The sequence below is a fragment of the Bos javanicus genome, chromosome 7 (assembly GCF_032452875.1).
Source record: "Bos javanicus breed banteng chromosome 7, ARS-OSU_banteng_1.0, whole genome shotgun sequence".
NCBI lineage: Eukaryota > Metazoa > Chordata > Mammalia > Artiodactyla > Bovidae > Bos > Bos javanicus.
Window position 1 is genome coordinate 86,564,966 of NC_083874.1, and position 18,289 is coordinate 86,583,254.

Below are 18,289 nucleotides of genomic sequence, written 5' to 3' on the forward strand. Positions count from 1 at the left end.
ATAAACTTCGAGACTGGAATTTCAAAATTTTGTTCTGATCATCTGTAATTGAATTTTAGCTTTTCAAAGAGCTTTAATTGATCATTGGTCCAGGCCTTTCCTATTAGACTTTAAAAACCACAGATCTTAATAGTTAAATTTACTTGTCAGTAGCCTCAAAGACGGAGAAGGCAATGGCACCCCACTCCAGTACTCCTGCCTGGAAAATCCCATGGACGGAGGAGCCTGGTAGGCTGCAGTCCATGGGGTCGCTGAGGGTAGGACATGACTGAGTGACTTCACTTTCACTTTTCACTTTCATGCATTGGAGAAGGAAATGGCAACCCACTCCAGTGTTCTTGCCTGGAGAATCCCAGGGACGGGGGAGCCTGGTGGGCTGCCATCTATGGGGTCACACAGAGTCGGACACGACTGAAGTGACTTAGCAGCAGCAGCAGCCTCAAAGAATGGTTGAAGTGAAGACTAGGATTTTAGAGGAATGCAGTGTTTATTTGTTGTTCTGCTTCTTCCTCTAATACTAATGGTTTACGATTGTTTTTTTCCTGTTGAGTTACAGTGAAGCTCCAAGACTGTTTTTTCATTATTTGTCTTATACACAGATTTTCAAATAAATACGTTGGGTTTTAGAAGAAAATTAAAAGTAATTCTTGTGAGAAGTTTTTTTTTTTTTTTTTTTTTTAAAAGCAAGAGAGTTCCAGAAAATTGTGAGAAGTTTTAAGTGTTTTTTTTTTAAATAAACTAAGAAGTCAAGAATAGTAAACTTTCACTACATCAAGCTTACAGAAGCAGTCATAGTACTATAATAATTTTAACTGTCAATTTATGGCTAGATAATACGTCAATGTATTGTTAATGTAAATGTTTATTGTTTTCCTCTCAATGTTTCAAGTTAAGACTGTAAGTACCAAGGATAAATTTGGGTGACTAATATAGTGAAAGTGTAAAAATATTTTATAACAGTTACTTTGTAGATTTGTTACTATGCTTATATGAAAATTCCAATTTGTTTATTTCAATCCATGTGGCTTTTATAGGCCTAGATTGGTAGTGTGAATGATGCTAGGGTTGTAGCCACTCATTTAAGCAGATTATCTAGTAGTATGGTAGGTAGAAGATAGTTAAATTGAGAGCAGGAAAATAGACAAAATTATTATTTATTTTCCACCTGTTTGTTATATTTGAAGAGTTCAAATGTGTGGTTATGGAGTGGATCATCTTAAGACAAAAGGAAATAACCAGTTTCATATTGAAATGGAAAATGAGAATAGTAGCCTTCAGACAGCATCATTTCCATTTGTCCATCTTACTCTTATTTTTCTAATTAGGCATTTGATTGTAAGAAGTGTTTGTATCTTGAACAGACAGACAGTTCTAGGGGTTTGAGAGATGGGCTGAAATAGAAGAGGTGAATATGTGAGGTGTTTAGTTAAGCCTGAGCTTTATACAACAGATTAAAAAGTGAGTAAATGAGTTCATTATTTTTGAGAGACTAGGGAATTAAAAATAATTGAGTTAAAACTGGAATGAATGTTTCAGAGTAAAATGTAAATGTTACATGTAGGTATGCAAAGTCTGTCATAGTATGTTTTTCAATTACCAATAGTAATTTTATGGTTTCTATTTTTATTCTTATGTTTTAACTTTCTTTCTTAGGTGGTATCATGGAAAACTTGATAGAACTATAGCAGAAGAACGCCTCAGGCAAGCAGGGAAGTCCGGCAGTTACCTTATAAGAGAGAGTGATCGGAGGCCAGGGTCCTTTGTACTTTCCTTTCTTAGCCAGACGAACGTTGTCAACCATTTTAGGTAAGTCTTTATTCCTATTATGAGGCTACATCCTATAGCTGTTTTGCTGTAGTATTCATAAGTATACCTGCTTTAGTGACATTTAAATAATGGATAAAGAAATGTGTTTTCAATTAAATGATTTAATAAGTGTTTTAGAATAGATATTATTAATGCTTATATTTTTGTTTAAAAACAGTATTATTGGACTTTTTTGTGCTGATCATAAATACAGTTACTGCTTTTAAAGTACAAAGAATTACAAAGAAACTTTGGTAAAGCAGAAATGATGGATATTTTCAGATCACTGAGTGATAGAAAATGCAGAAACTGTATTTTAAAAGTGCCCTTTATTTCATTTTACCTTCTCTGTTCTGAAACTCTTTCTAGACATTCATTCAGTTAAACAGGTATCTGGATTTTCAAGTACAGCTATAAAACTCTGTATCAATATATTTACATATAGTGTTGTCTTTGATTTCATTTTTATGGGAGATGTTGAAAAAAATCTAGTGCCTGTAAAGTTAAATGAAAAAGTGTTTTATACCCTTAATTTTTAGATTTTAAAATATGCTTTAAAAGTACTATCATCACACATGTGGAATGTGAAATTATTATACTCTAAATATTTCAAGAGCTCTGTAAGCTACTTTTAGCCTAAGAAAATTATTAAAATTGCTCTTTTGTCTTAAATATGGAAAGTAAGGAGAGGTATCTGAGGATGGATTTATAAATATTTTAATGAATTAAGTAATTGAGGTTTATAAGTCAGATACGTATTTCATTTCAAATGTATGCATATATCTTTTCAAAAAGAAATAGCCTCAACTAACTTGGATATGGTGAATGTATTAATAAGTGGTATTTTAATACAGGGATGCAGGTAAAGGAAAAGTTTGAGAATTACAGATTTCTAATTTCTATGGAACTTGGTCTTAAAAATTGACTATAAAAGTTTTTCTTATATTGTATTTTTTTTTCCTGTACAAATAGGATTATTGCTATGTGTGGAGATTACTACATTGGTGGAAGACGTTTTTCTTCTCTGTCAGACCTAATAGGTTATTACAGTCATGTTTCCTGTTTGCTTAAAGGAGAAAAACTGCTTTATCCAGTTGCACCGCCAGAGGCAAGTAAAATGTCTTTCAAAACTTTATTATTTCACTTTACTAATAGGATTAGCTCTTGTTCAGATTCTCGTGATGTTTATTATATAATTAAAGATTTAATTCTGGTTGTAGTGTCAGAGCAAAATTGGCAACTTCTTTTAAAAGAGTGATTTTACTTTGTGTTTACCAGATTTTTTATCATACAGTATGGTGATACCCTAACAAATATTTCTTAGTAAATGAGGAGTAATTACTGATATCCTAGTACTAATGCTGAAGTTGCTCTAAGATTCTGAAATGTCTTGTGCATTATTGGAGAAAGGTTACTTTATATGTTCTGCAGTTTAGTTAAAATTAAGTGATAACTCATAATACCTTGTTAAAAACATTGGTTATACTGTTAAAAGAATTTTTGTAAAAACAAAAACATAACAAGATGAGCATTTCTAGGATTTGTATTTTTAGAGCCCCAGTAAAAAATAGTTTGATCTTGGGTTCTATAATGTGGATTTTTATTGAATTTTTATGTGGACATACCCAATTTGACTTTGACATAGAAAAGTTTTCTTCTGTAAATCAATTTTTTTATGGTTTCTAGCCAGTAGAAGATAGAAGGCGTGTCCGAGCCATTCTCCCTTACACAAAAGTACCAGACACTGATGAAATAAGGTATTTTATAATATATTTTCATTTATAGGCATTTGAAACAGACTTTGAAAATTTGTAGCTCTTGGACTAGGAAGGTTTTGAAATTGAGGAAAGAGCATCCAGCAAAGCATGTCTTTAATGTTACATCCATTGTTCCTGTCTCCCTGTGTTGGCTTACCTGTTCAGACTGTGGATTTGGATCAGAGAAGCCACAGTGAAGATGACAGGAGAAGTAACTTAGCTTTTATTAGACTATCTTACAAAGTAAGGAGAGGGCTGTTATATTCAGTACTCTGTTTTAATTTGTATTACATGACATTTATGCCTCAGCTGTAAATGTTACTCAAGTGATTTAATTTTTATTTTACATTATGAGTGAATAATTTTATTGTTATTAATGGTATAAAACTATAGAACATAATAAATTTTGTTTTTTTATTATTATATAGTTTGTTTTTATTATGTCTGTATAATTTGATTTATTATATGAGTTGATAATGATCAAATTTACTATATAATTTGATAATCAATTATCAAATTATCTGTATCTTTCTGTAAGCTACCAGCTTTCTGATTTGTTTCTTACTCATAAAATGTTAAGGCTGCTTTTAATAATTACTGGCCCTGAGTTAAACCTTCTCATGGAAATCAACAGCAGCATTTAAAATGTAGTGATAACTTTCGGAAGGTACTAAAAGCCAAAGACAGTAAAACTGTTGGTGCCTTAGCACAAATCAAGACAGCCCCATACTTGCAGTTAAACAAAATCACTGGTTTCACTTATGACTGTTCTTGGTGAGATACGAAAGCATGTTTATTTTCTAAATCTCAACCTATGGCTACATATCTTTTTAATACCTTTGTAATGAGATGGGACATATTCACAAAGCACCTCTACTGTGTACCAAAGTTCAGTGTTTTGAGGAAAAGAGGTACATTGAGAACTGAACCAACTACCTTTTTTGTGCACACCATTTTCACTTGAGAGAATAACTGACAGGCAAATTATGGTTATTCACACTTGAGTATCTGACCTTTTTTTAAGAGGAATAACTGACAGTATTTGTTGCCAATGACAATTTGAGCTTTTAGGGAAAAATTAGAATTTTGAATACCCTATATTTGCCATCAGGAGTTTGACAGCTTCTTAGATGCTTCATGACTTTTCTGACAAGATTGGTGGTGATATTGAAGAATGTGATGTTTTGATACTATATAACATATTTTTGAGGTTACCAAATTATGGCTGGGCAAAAGATCTACTCAAAGGGTAAAACAGACCAATAGACGTTATTGGAGTGGTACAGAAAGTTCATAGATGCGTAGTTTAAGATTCCACATTATAATCAACCTCCAAAAAAATACTACTGTCAAGGTTTAGGTTTAATGTCATAGAATATCTATAGTTATCTGAAAGGCTATTAATATACTCATCCCTTTCACAGCTACATATTTGTATAAAGCCAGATTTTCCTCATATACTTTAAGCAAAAAAACTATATAGCAACAGATTGAATACAGAAACAGATAGGAGAATCCAGTAGTTAAGCCAGACATGTACAAAAATGCAAGACAATAATATTCTTACTCAACTTGTGAAAATTATAATTACTTTTTGTATTATGATAATGGGTATGTTAATATTTTAAAGGAGTTAATAAATATTTTTAAATATTTACATTTTAAACTCTAATATGGTAAACATCAATAGATATATAATTCATATAAATGAATAAATGAGAAAACCTATTTAGGGTATCAGTTTTTAAAAGTGTAAATGGTTCCTGAGAGACCTTCCAAAAGTTGAATACTTCTGATCTAGGAAGGTGAAAATTTAAACATAAATTAGAATGACATAAATATGTATGAAGTTGTGAGTCTTTTTAAGTTTGTATATACCTGAGAGGGCTTCCTTGGTGGCTCAGACAGTAAAGAGTCTGCCTGCAGTGCGGAGATCTGGGTTTGATCCTTTCATTGGCAAGATCCCCTGGAGAAGGAAATGGCAACTCACTCCAATATTCTTGCCTGAAAAATCCCATGAACAGAGGAGCCTGGTGGGCTACAGTCCATAGGGTTGCAAAGAGTTGGACATGACTGAGCAACTAACACACACAAGTAACTGAGAAGTTTTTTTTCATAAGGAAAAACATCTGAAGATAAATAAAATTTAATAAAGCACTTTAACCTGTGTTGAAGAAAAATGCAAAATAATACATAATGAATTTTAGGATTATGTTATGTTATCTTACAAGGTGCTAGTAAGCTTTTTATTTTCTTTTTTTTTGCATCATAAAAAGTTGGTAGTATAACAGCAGTTATACTGCTGTTACAAGAAGTAAACAACTTAAAAAAAACCTCTTATGACTGTATTTGACCAAAAATGAAACATGACATTTCTCATTTCTCTTTGACTTCTTGTCCATATGCACTCCCTTTTTACTTATGATTATTTTCTTAATGTATCTATTTGGTTCTGGAAAAGAATAATTTATTTGGCTAAGTGGTTATGTCTGCCACCTTTCAGCTAGTAAAATATTGGTCACTGTTAAGACCTTTAGAATCAAGGTAGAATACAGTATTCTGTGCTTATTCAAAATGAGTGTATTTCAAGCATGATACTACTCCAAGTAACCATGAAGCTTCAGAGAGTCTAGAGAAAAACAAAGTTTTCAAAGACATGAGAAGAGATTTACTTACTACATCTTTGGTTTGTATATTAAGTTTGAATATTTGGTTTGAATATTAAGACTCAAAGGCAAATTTGATTAAATAAATACATATATATGACAGATAAGGATATAGATACAGGGTTAGTTGCAGCATTCAGTCAATCTTAAAATCTTAATCACTCAAAAGCATTTGTTCAAGCCTAAAAGGAAAAGTTCAAGGAATTATTAATGGGTTTTATATTGATGAAATACATTAACAATTTTTTAGTTCTGTGATTGGGTAAAGATTGAAAACATCTAGATGACAATGAAAGTAAACTATAGTGTGTGTGTGTGTGTGTGTATCCCTCCACTTGGATATTGATGACAGAAAAAACATGCATGCATGCATTTTCATACCACTTGGTTCTACTTTTGGAGAAAGAGTGCTATACTTGTTGGACCGTGATAGCTAAGTGGATTAAATAAACCCTATTTTTTTTTTTAATGAGAGAAATGTTAGTTTCATAAGCATCTGTGTGATAAGGCTAAATATGCTTATTTAAAATCAGCTTTTTATAAAGTAACCTGTGTATGTGGAACGAGTTCATGTTTATGTTTATAATTTTAGTTTAACCTACTTTTGAAAGAGTAATAACATTGAAACTTAAATTTTAAAGTTCAGTTTTCTTGTAGTTACACTCCCAAAGCTGTAATATATGTATAATTACTGTCCATATAAATTCCAGTTTGAGTCTAATAATAATCCAGTGATATAGATAGTACAATTACCATTATTAAACCCATTTTACACATGATGAAATTCAGATTCAGGTTTACAAGTATCTTCAAAGTTTTACATGTAAATGATGACAGAAACAGAACAAAAATCTAGGGTATTTGACTTTAAAAAAAACCCTTGCATTTTTATAGTATTATCTCTGTGATGTGGTATATGATCACGTAAATTTCCATGTTTCAAAATTTCATTTAATTTTGATAACTTCATAATTACTATTTTCAGTTTCTTAAAAGGAGATATGTTCATTGTTCATAACGAATTAGAAGATGGATGGATGTGGGTTACAAATCTAAGAACAGATGAACAAGGTCTTATTGTTGAAGACTTAGTAGAAGAGGTGGTAAGTTTTATTTTTTCTTCTCCTTAAAACTTTAAATACTTCTTAAATTTGAAACTTGCCCATAATCAGGGAAATCAGCTATAGATACATTTCTTTTATGAAACCTTAATTCATAAGTGCAAGTAATTTTTCATTAAAATGCATTTACTGTTGGTAAATGCTATTTATTTGTAAAGCGCACATCCAAGTTAACCACATCATTCTGTAGCTGCCAATTTTCAGAAAATTTTCATGAGTTTCTAAGAATTAAAAATGTTTTAACGTTTGTGCTTGTTTGTATCCCTTTTTAAAAATCTTCTTGGTCTTCCTCGTAAATGATGTTATGTCAAACTGACTGTGGAATCTCAAATGGTTGCACGTGTTTGCTTTCAAATTCTTTATCTCCCAAATATATGTATAATTTTCTAGTAACCTTGGAGAAATTTAGTTACATTACACGTATATTATCACATGGTTTTATATTGTGAATATTTGGCTTGTTTTCAGTGTCATCAAAAAGTACATTATCAGCAGTCTTAGACACAGTATAAATAATTCTATATATGCATTTTTAGATACAGATCAGCATTCAAGCAGCATTTGCACTTCAAATACAGTATTCAGTATCACCAAAACATATTAAACGTTATATTATAGTTTAGGAATTCACTCATTTGGATTTGTCCAGCAGGATGGAATGGTTTTCTGTTATTCTTTTCACAACCTTCAGAGTGACTATTTTTAAATTATGCCTTGAACCTGGTAATATGCTGAAACATGTGCTCTGATTATTGTTCCAGGAGGACGGCAGTGGAGAATATTTTTCTTTGCTATTAATTCTCTTGTCTGCCTATTCTGGCAGCCAGATCTTGATATGTAGAAGTAAAACATACTGAGGAAAAGTGGGAAGAGTTGAGGAAATGGTATGATACATTCCATACTCACAGTCACATCGTTACTTAGGTAGAAGAGTTGGGATTAGAACTAAGGCCTAGATTAGAATTCTGTATTCTACAGCAGAAGAGGTATTTATTCTCTATGGGCAAGGCGTATTCAAACTGGAGAATCTTATTATCTAGGTTTACTAAAAAGTTTCTTCATAGTATGTTGAATTTTCTTCCTGCTGTAACACACCTACCCTCATTATGCTGATTATTTAAAGGAATTGAAGTATAGTTAAACTTTTCTTTCAAGCTCTTGGGACTCTGGGTCAAATTTAACAAAACAAATTTTAATAAGGATAAGTGAAAATTATCTGATGAATACAGAAAAAAAAATCCAGTTTGAGATAAAGGAGACATGACCTAACATAAAAGGAAAGAAAAAAGGAACAAGTTAACAGCCCAATATGAGTTAATGATGTGACGTGGCTGTTAAAAATGAATATGGTCATACTTTGAATTAGTAGTGGAATAATCCCAAATTAAAATTACAGTTTTTCTCCAATATTTAGAATGGTCTTTATTGGGACATAGTTAATCCTTGAAGGTTAGAGAGCCATCTGGTGATTATCTAGATTTCAGACATGTGGTTGGTGGTTAGATTTGAGAGATTTTCCACTATGACATTCTGTTTTTAATTACCATTCACCAAACACATTTGTTCTGTTATGTCTTAGTTCTAGAATATAAGCTCTCTGAGGATTTTTGTCTCTGATTCAGTGATATGTTGCCATTGCCCAGAATGATGCCTTGCAGTAGAGGCAGTCAGTCAGTGTTTGCTGAATGAATGGCTGTCTCTATGCCTCTTCTTTTTCATCTTCCTTGACATTCCTACCCTGCTGGACTGATTTGGGAAATCTGATTGTTTCTCAGTTCAGCTCAGATGTTGCCTTTTTTCTTTCAGAGAGATTTTATGCTTTCTGAGACTAAATTGTTCTTGTGTTTTTCCATAGCACCTTGTTAACTTTGTATCCCATTACATTGTAAAATAAATTTATTCTGTAAACTCCCCTTTGGGTGAGAAAATAATGCATTTTGTTTTTATGTCATTTTGTGTTTTTAGTGTTTTGTAGTATAGAAGGCATTTAGCAAGTATTTGATTTTACTTTGGTTAGATATTTGAGTGAGGACCAAATTGAGAGAAGTATTAATAAATCTACATATACTTAGCCCATTTTTCTATTCCTACCTTTATTAGTCAATGGAAACTTGATGCCACAGTATACTGGCTGGGTATTAGGACTACAATTCAACAGATACTTAGTGAAAATTATGTGCCCAGCTTTGTGCTAGTGGTTTGGTGGTAGTTGGTATTAACAAAGAATGACTAAGGTCTTAAGATGCTTATAGCCATGATAATGAAATTAATATCACCCAGTATATTATAGCAATATCTAATAGAGTAAGATAAAGTTCAAGAGATGATGAAAGATGTCTTTTCTATTCAGAGTAGAAGTTGATATTTATGTTTTAGGGACGCAGTGTTATAGAGTAGGCACTGTGTTTGAGAGATCCTGCCTACACAGTTTAGGTTTTAACTAATAGCTAGGAAAGTAGTGAGTGGAAAGGGCATTCTAAGTAAAAAAGAACAAACGACAGTGGTGGGAGAATGTAGATTAGCAAAGAGGCAGTTTATGTGCCTCTATATACCATGGTTACAGTATATAGATACCTAAAGAGAAGTGAGATCGGAAACGTAGACTTGATATCCATATGATAAAGGATTCTGGTTGTAAAGTGAGGAATTGTAGGGAGTAGAGAAGTGTTAAAGGTCTTGTTTTTAAAATTTGTTTACTTTTGTTTTGTTTGGTGTTTCTTAATGCAGGGCGGAGTCGAAGTTGAAACTGATGACTCCATATTGGAGTGGTGTGGGGCACAGAGGTAGTTATACTAGTTGGGCTACTGTTAATAGTTTAAGAAAAGGAAGGAAAAGTGCCTGGATTAGAATAATCGCAGAGAGAGAGAGGGACTAAGGGGAAGAGTTTTGAAAAGACTTTACATAAACAGAAACACCTTTTCCTGTATATACATAAATAAATATGAAGGTTGGGGTGTAGATATATTTGAAGATACAATTTTATTAATTTAATCAAAAATATATTAATAGTTACATAAAATACTGTCTTGATGTCTTCCCCTTTAGGGCCGGGAAGAAGATCCACATGAAGGCAAAATGTAAGTTTGTGTTAATTATTAAAAGGAAAAAATATACTGTACAATTACTAATTGGAAAACTTTGATCTAAAAATGTTTTAGAAGAAAAGTGATATTTTTTTGAGCTGATTAAAAAATTTATTTGACTCAAGAATTGATTTCTATTTTCTTAAGGACCTAGTGATAATGAAGGTGGCTTATACCTACATACAGCTCTTAGATCACCAAACTAACGACTTTTTGATTAACAGTAAACAGTACATTAGTAACATTATGAATATCATAATTCCTCACACTTTGTTTTCCTGTTGATTACTTCTTAGTTGCCATGGATTGTTTTTGAAAAGGGGAAAAAAAGAGGTCAAATACCAGTAAATATCTAAAGCTATGTCCAGTTTTCTAAGTATAAACTGTAACTCCCACTGGCATTGGGAAATCTTTTTTTTTTAATAATATCATTGTGATTTTTCCATTTTCTGAACTTCATAATTTTCTACTCATTTGGTATTTAGCATAAGATAAATTTGCATTGTTGGTTTATTTTATGTATTTGTCAGCTCCCTGTAACTTCTTAAGGTGTTGACTGGCAGTAGAGCATCCTCATTAACATCCTGGAGTGCTCTTTGAGACTAACCAGAAGGTATAACTAGCTTTATTCCTTTGATGTAATGATCACCTCCCAGTTAGTTTTGCTTGACACTTTAGTTTCCTCAAATCCTCTCTTCCAACAGCTAGAACACCTAAAACATGTATCTGACTGTATTACTTTTCACTTAAAATTCTTATCTGATTTTCTACCTTAGCAGAGTCTGAAAAGTTCTCCTGATCTAGCCCTTGTTTCCTTACAAGTCCCATCTCTTGTCATTTTTAGTTTTATATCCTCTCCAGCTTGCAAATGTGTATCACTGTTTTTTCTCCTTTGCTCAAGCTACTTCCTAGGCCAGAATTCCCCTCTGTTGTGTTGGTTAATGCCTATTCTTACTTAGAGACTTAACTCATTTATCACTCTTGCCAGCAAGTCTTCTGTAATCTTCTCCCTTACACACCCTACAGAATTGGTGCTCTGTTATTCCAAAAATGCCCTCAGCATGTACCTATCACAGTGCTTTATTATATTTTCTACATTCTTTTTATAGTTACACAATATTTATGTTCCTTTTTCTTACTAAAAAGAGGTCTTTCCTAAGGTCACAGACCCATTTTTCTATTATTGATACAAACCATGTGCTTGAAATAGATTCATTTTACGTATAGGTGGTAAATCTCTGAGTGAGGAAACTGATCTAATCCTTTCAGAAAGTGGTATTGCTGATTTGTTGTATAAATGCCATTTGTTGCCCAACACCCCACCCCACCCCCACCTTTATATTCCCCTTTTCTCTTTTATTCTACCTATAGAAGTACAGGATAGGCCTTCAAGGTCATCTAATCAGCTCTCCCCTAGAATACAGAAATCTTGTTCTGCATTGTAATAAATGGTCATTTCGGCCATAGTTGAATGCAGTATGGAACTTTACTGCTTTTTAGGGCAACCTGGACTATTCCAGATATTGTATACTTGTTTTACTTTATTCATAATTAGCAGTGGGAGCCTCAGGGAATTTGAATTCGTGAGTTAATTGTTAGAATAAAATTAAAAAGAGGATTTAAATGTTTAACATTTTATTCATGTGAAGAGATAAAAATCCAGTTTTATTTTATACTCTGACCAGTAATAATGTAGATAATTTAAAACAGTGGTGAACAGCCTCTAAACTTGTAACACTGGATTTTAGGGCAATTATATGTCTTAATTTTACAGCATTATTTTTAATCATGACTGAAAAGAACAAGTTGGAAAGTGAAATACTATACCAGACCCTGGGAATATATTGTCAGCTTGGTATTAACATACATGTGTTAATTGGCAAGATAGATAATAGTCCTTCAGGTACATGAGAGATTTTAAGTAATTTAATCACTAGTAATTAATTTTTTAAATCCAGATGTATCATTTTTTTCTGAGGTGAATTATTTAAATATTATATGCAGTAGATTTTGGCTGTAATGTCTTCTATAACATTTTCTAAAGTCTTAAGTATCAGAATAGAAAATATTGTAGCAATCTGATATGATAGGCCATTAGCTCAAACAGATATCTGCTCTTTCTCATCACTCAATCTTATTGTCTGGCTTTCTGTAAAGTATCAGTACACCACGTTGACTGAAAAGGGAGAACTTTCACGGAAGTTCACTTTGAGAGAAGTATGAGAAAATTAATTGACTAATCTTTTTTGGCAGTTTTGGTGGGCTCTACCTGTACCACTCCCCACTCCTAATAAAAAGAAAAAAAAGAATACTAGCTATGATAATAATTTGTCATTATCAGAATTAAATCCTATTTTTTGTATTGGTAATTAATATGGAAATTGTAGTTCATACTAGATGGCCCATTGTATATTTTGTTGTTTACAAAACATCTGTTTACAGATGTTTACAAAGTGTAGTAATAAATGTCAAAGGAATAAGGTCATTTGAATTGCATTACATTTATTTCATTATGTCAGCTTGAATTAAACTTAACTGTATTGTGTTATTTAGTTTTGATTTAGTTAACAGCAAGAAAGACTTTTTGATTTACATATTTTATTCTCTTTTTAAGATGGTTCCATGGGAAAATTTCCAAACAAGAAGCTTATAATTTACTAATGACAGGTACTTGTATATTCACTTTACTTTTCTAATGTTACTTAAAAAGAAAAAACAACACTTATCATGTGTTTTGCCTTTAGCATTCTTTTGATTTTTATGCACACTGTAATTTCTTGCCCAGCACAGAGAAATTGGTATTTCTGGTGTTTTTTAGCTGAAAACATACATGCAGTATAAAATTCAGTGCACAGTGTGTTTTCTTTCTGGACCAGGCTCCTACAGTCTTCCTTAGAAGCAGTGCCAGATGAGTTTTTTCCTGTATTTCTAGAAGTTTTCTGTCTGTGTGTGCCTGCCTTCCTTACCACAGTGTATACCTTTATACATACCTCCTCACACATTCTCACAGGAACATGCAACACACTTTTTTCATTTTAATACATATTTTGGGAGATTATTCCGTATCTGCATATTTAAAACTTCATTCTTTTTAATGACCATAAACTTTCCATTGTATAAATACCATAATTTGTTATAAGTTTCCTATAGAGCAATATTATGTTTTCATTTTCTTGTTGTTTAGGCACAGCAAATGTTCTTGAATTTATCTTTATACACTTGTAGAATTATATACTTGGGCCTTCTTGAAAATATAGTTGTTTTAATATTTCATAAAACTGTTGTTACAGAGATAGGCAAAATAAAAATTGAATGTATTGTGGGTTTATTATTTAAAAGAAAAAGTATTCCATCATTCATCCTAACTAAAACTTAAGATTAAATTTAATTACCAAATATGTCTTCAGTAAGCCATACTTTAGAAGGCCTTCAGACAAGTTTAATAATCTGTAATTTATAAGTCTTAGTTCTTTAAAAAAAAAAAAAAAAAAAAAACGACCAGAGTTCAGTAGTTTCTGTATGCAGTGAATAAACTACTGATTATTTAAAACTGTTATCTGAGTTACTATTCAAGCCATGGGGCATTACATTTAATTTAATAATACTTTGTTCTTCTGAAACAGTTGAGGCAGTTTTATTAAGTATTCAATTACAGTGTGAGGATATAGATTAGAAATAAAGAACATGATAATGCCATATGGTAGTAACAGATGAAATGCTAAACCAAAGTGACATCCTATCTGCTTTCAAAGTGGCACCAAAATATTTATTTTAATGAATTTACTGAATTTTGAATATAGTTTATATTTTTTGAATTTGCACCAAATACCTGAGGCACTCACTGTTGTTTTAGGCATGTAAATTAAAAAAGAACTAAACTTAATTTTCTTAAATTAGTTTTTATTTCCTTTGGGTCATGTGCTCTTTTAAGAGGCTGGTGATTTCCCGCCATGAAAGGTACACATAAGCACTTGCAGGCACAATTTTGCAGTAGTTCCTATTCTTTGTATTGAACATAAAACTACTTGGTAGCAAGTGGTTTGGCTTGATGATTGGAACTATTAGTAACTTACAGAAAAACATCTGATATTTTAAGTTTTCATTGTGCTTTCCCAAAAGCAGTCAAGTTCTGATCCTTCCTATGTCATTAGGACTTAAACAGAGAAAAGGTAGAAAAGCATCAGTGGTAAGAGTCATTGCTAATTGCAGATGTCAAAAAGACTTCTCTAAAATTAATATGAAATATCTGATATATGATTTGCTGCTTATGATTTTTTAAGATCATGCCTTTTAAATGAAATATAGTGCATGTGTATTAATTTTGATTAGGTACACAAATATTTCAGTTGTTTTCATCTACCTTTATAAGTTTTTGCTACTATTTTATTATAATTATGACTTTTTAATGTTTAATCAGAAGTATTAAGTACAGAGTATGCGAAAGTAAAATTCACTTCAACTTTTTTTTCACTTTTCTTATTCTGAGATTTGCAAACAGTGTAGCAGTTTTAGCCAGTACCCCCTACCTGTGGTTACAGTATTCTTTCCAAGTTATGACAGATACGTATATTATTAACCAGAAGTCATTGCTGTGAACTTCTGCCCTGTATTTTTATGTAATAAAGACAAGTAACATCATGGGTGGTTGTGACTCATAAACCAGAAAATACAAAAAAATAATTGCCTTAAGATTTTTTATTATAAAACAAGTACCTGGTGAAAATTAAAATTTGTATATGCTTTTGAATGTACTTTGTAATTATACTACTTAACTCTTTTTCTTTTGTAATTTGATAATTAGGGAATAAAACTAACAGATTAATTTTTACAGTTGGTCAAGTCTGCAGTTTTCTTGTGAGGCCGTCAGATAATACTCCTGGGGACTATTCACTTTATTTTCGGACCAGTGAAAATATTCAGCGGTTTAAAATATGTCCAACACCAAACAATCAGTTTATGATGGGAGGCCGATATTATAACAGGTAAGTTGGGAGAAATTTATAGTTATCTTTTACTTTTGGTGAGTAGAGTTGAAATATCATAAATAATAGTTTATCAGAATCAAAATTATATAAAAGTTTCTGACTCTGTAATATTTGAAATTATAAGACATTTAATGTAATTTAGTCATCATGTCCAAGGATTTTTTAGACATTGTCAAACATGAATATAAATTAATAATTTATTTCTTCCAAAATAATGTATATAATTTTTTGATTATTAATGCACAGGTTATTTGCAGCAAATATGTTAGTAAGTTCATACATTATCTGTAGGAAACAGAACATCTAATCTAAGAAAATGTATTAGTCTTTTATCAGTGAGACATTTTAATAGGAAAAAAGTTAAAGAATGACCTAAGACTTACTGATATTGTTACCCACCAATATTAGGTTGTTCCCAAGCTGGTATTAATTTGTAATTGTTGGTTCCTACTTTTCACCTTTAAAATTCTTTGCTTGTCTCATTCCCCTCACCCTATCATGTTAAATGCTGTCTCTGGTATTTAGTTCATATTCATCTGTACTTTTTTTTTATTAATCTTTTCAACTCTTCTGTTTTACTTTTTAATATTATACTTCATTTATATTTAATTTGAAATAATTTTGTAGTAGGGCAAAGATATTTTATCATCAGTGATAAATATATATGTGTGTATATACACATATGTATCTCCAAAGATAAAAGATATATACATTTCAACTATTCTTTCAGTAGGAAGAACTATGAAAAAAAGTGAATATATATCCAGTTATATATAAATATACACCTATGTGTATATAAAACAGTTATTGGATCAGTAGGAAAACCATGAAAAAATCAATTGATAAATTAACAAGATGTTTTGAGAAATGTTGCCTAGCTGTCACTAAAATATCCTTTCCTCTAGTGTATTAAAGGAAAGTTAAAAATTCTAGGTTTTACATATTTAGGACAGTAAAATGGCAAACTGACTATAGAGAAACATTTTTATACTTAGAAAAACTCATGTTAAAGTTTGTGTTAAAATACATTATATAATGTCATTTTCAGTTTTTTATTTGTAATATTTTCCAAATATATTTTATAGTGTTTTAATCAAAATCATCAGTAAGCCTTTCCTGCTGTAGCTGTAATCCTACATATAAGATTAGCTCCTGGTCTGCCTGCCTTCTTCCTTCCTCCCTCCCTTTTTTGTTTCTTCTTTCACCTTCTATTTGTCTTTTGACTCCATCTTATTATAAAAGCAGAGTATGTAAATGATAACTTTTGATAAATTTATCATTTGGATGATAAAAATTCTTAAGTTCAACCTGAACTAACTACTTGCTAAATAAATGTGATTTGTCTGTCATTTCTTGCTCAAACTCTCAGATATTTTTGTCTAAAAAAAAAAAGGAAAAAAAAGTAGACTTTTAATCCTTTCCTCACATAGTGATGCTTGGAGTAGTGTGTAGAAAATTGAAATCTCTGAGTCAAATATTTCTGACCTGTAAATCAATATTAGGAACATTCTTGCTTTTCTAAAGTAATGTGACTGTAATGATCATATATTCTATTAATATATTCTGGCTATATACTTTGGGAAAAAAACTTGCAAACAGATAATCCTTGCTAACAAGGTTTGTGTGTATTTTTAAGATTTGCAATTTTTATGAGACAAATTATGTCAGTGTTAGTAATTTTTATTTTAACAGCATTGGGGACATCATAGATCACTATCGAAAAGAACAAATTGTTGAAGGGTATTATCTTAAGGAACCTGTACCCATGCAGGTCAGTGTTGTTTTTCTTTTTGCAGTAATCAGCTTTTTAATTTAAAATGCTTTTTTTGGTGATATGGTTATGCACACATCCATGCATTTGAAATTGGATAAAATTTAAAACTGCTGATTATTCAGATTCTTTCAGAAAGTGAATATTTGTAAGAGAATCTCTTAGTTTTTATGTTGGTTCTAGATAATTAGGAAGTCCTTGGTGGCTTTTTGAGAGTAGAGGGAGTGGTGGGGACAGAAGCCAAGTTGCACTGGGTCAAGGAGTGAGTTTGTTGGAGGCAGAAGTGGAGACAGCAAAGATAAATCACAGCCAGGTTTATCTAGGTAAGCTTGGGAAGTAAAGAAAATAAAAAACAGTAGCTAGAAGATGATGTAGGTAAAAAGGGGTTTAAATTTATAACTTCTTTGTTTTATTTGCCTGAAGTTTTATGGTGAGAGAGTTTTGAGCATGTGTGTACTTGAGGAAAGTGAGTGGTGGGTGAGGGATGGGGTAGTGGCAGTACTCCATGTATAAGGTCCTAGAGAAGGCAAGAGTGACTGAAATCCAGAACATAAGAAGGACTGGCCTTGAACAAGAGCTTCTGCTGAATGTTAGTTGATTAATGCCTAGGTGATTGATTAGCGTCTGTATCTTGCCCATACTTCCTAAAGTGTGGTCAGTAAAGGGTTGTAGCAGGGTAAGTAAAAGGTACTTCAAAATAGTGATTAAGAATTTTCCTATGTGGAAAATGGGGGTAGTGAATTTCCCGGGATGTAAAGAAGGATTGTGAGGGGTTTTGGGTCCCCACTAAACTTCCACAGTGATTTGTAGTGTCCTGAGTGTCTCATCATTTCCTCCTAACCAATTAGTTTCTGACGGTTATAGCCGACTATTAATTGCTAATTAAGAGAGAAACATTATTCTGATGCTTAATATACATTTAAGAATCATCTTGTCACATTTTAATATAATCTTGCCTCATTTCCTCATGCTTTCCTGGTAGATGGAAAGTTCATGAGGGCAGTTTTGTGTTGTGTTTGCAGTGCTTTGTTGCGATCTCCATGTTAGCTTCTTCCTGTTTGCCTTTCAAGTTTACATCTCAAGTTTCACTTCCTTGTTGA

General features: G+C 31.8%; 1 protein-coding gene across 3 annotated transcripts in view; it reads left to right on the top strand.

The window, feature by feature from the left end:
• RASA1 (RAS p21 protein activator 1) overlaps positions 1-18,289 on the top strand; it is a 114,217-nt gene that overhangs the window by 57,206 nt on the left and 38,722 nt on the right. For all 3 annotated transcript variants that reach the window (XM_061424347.1, XM_061424345.1, XM_061424348.1), the window contains exons 2-9: positions 1,654-1,806; positions 2,779-2,918; positions 3,497-3,563; positions 7,215-7,332; positions 10,396-10,427; positions 13,048-13,100; positions 15,265-15,415; positions 17,111-17,189. In XM_061424347.1, coding sequence (XP_061280331.1) covers positions 1,654-1,806; positions 2,779-2,918; positions 3,497-3,563; positions 7,215-7,332; positions 10,396-10,427; positions 13,048-13,100; positions 15,265-15,415; positions 17,111-17,189 — 793 coding nt within the window. The remainder of the gene's footprint in view (positions 1-1,653; positions 1,807-2,778; positions 2,919-3,496; positions 3,564-7,214; positions 7,333-10,395; positions 10,428-13,047; positions 13,101-15,264; positions 15,416-17,110; positions 17,190-18,289) is intronic.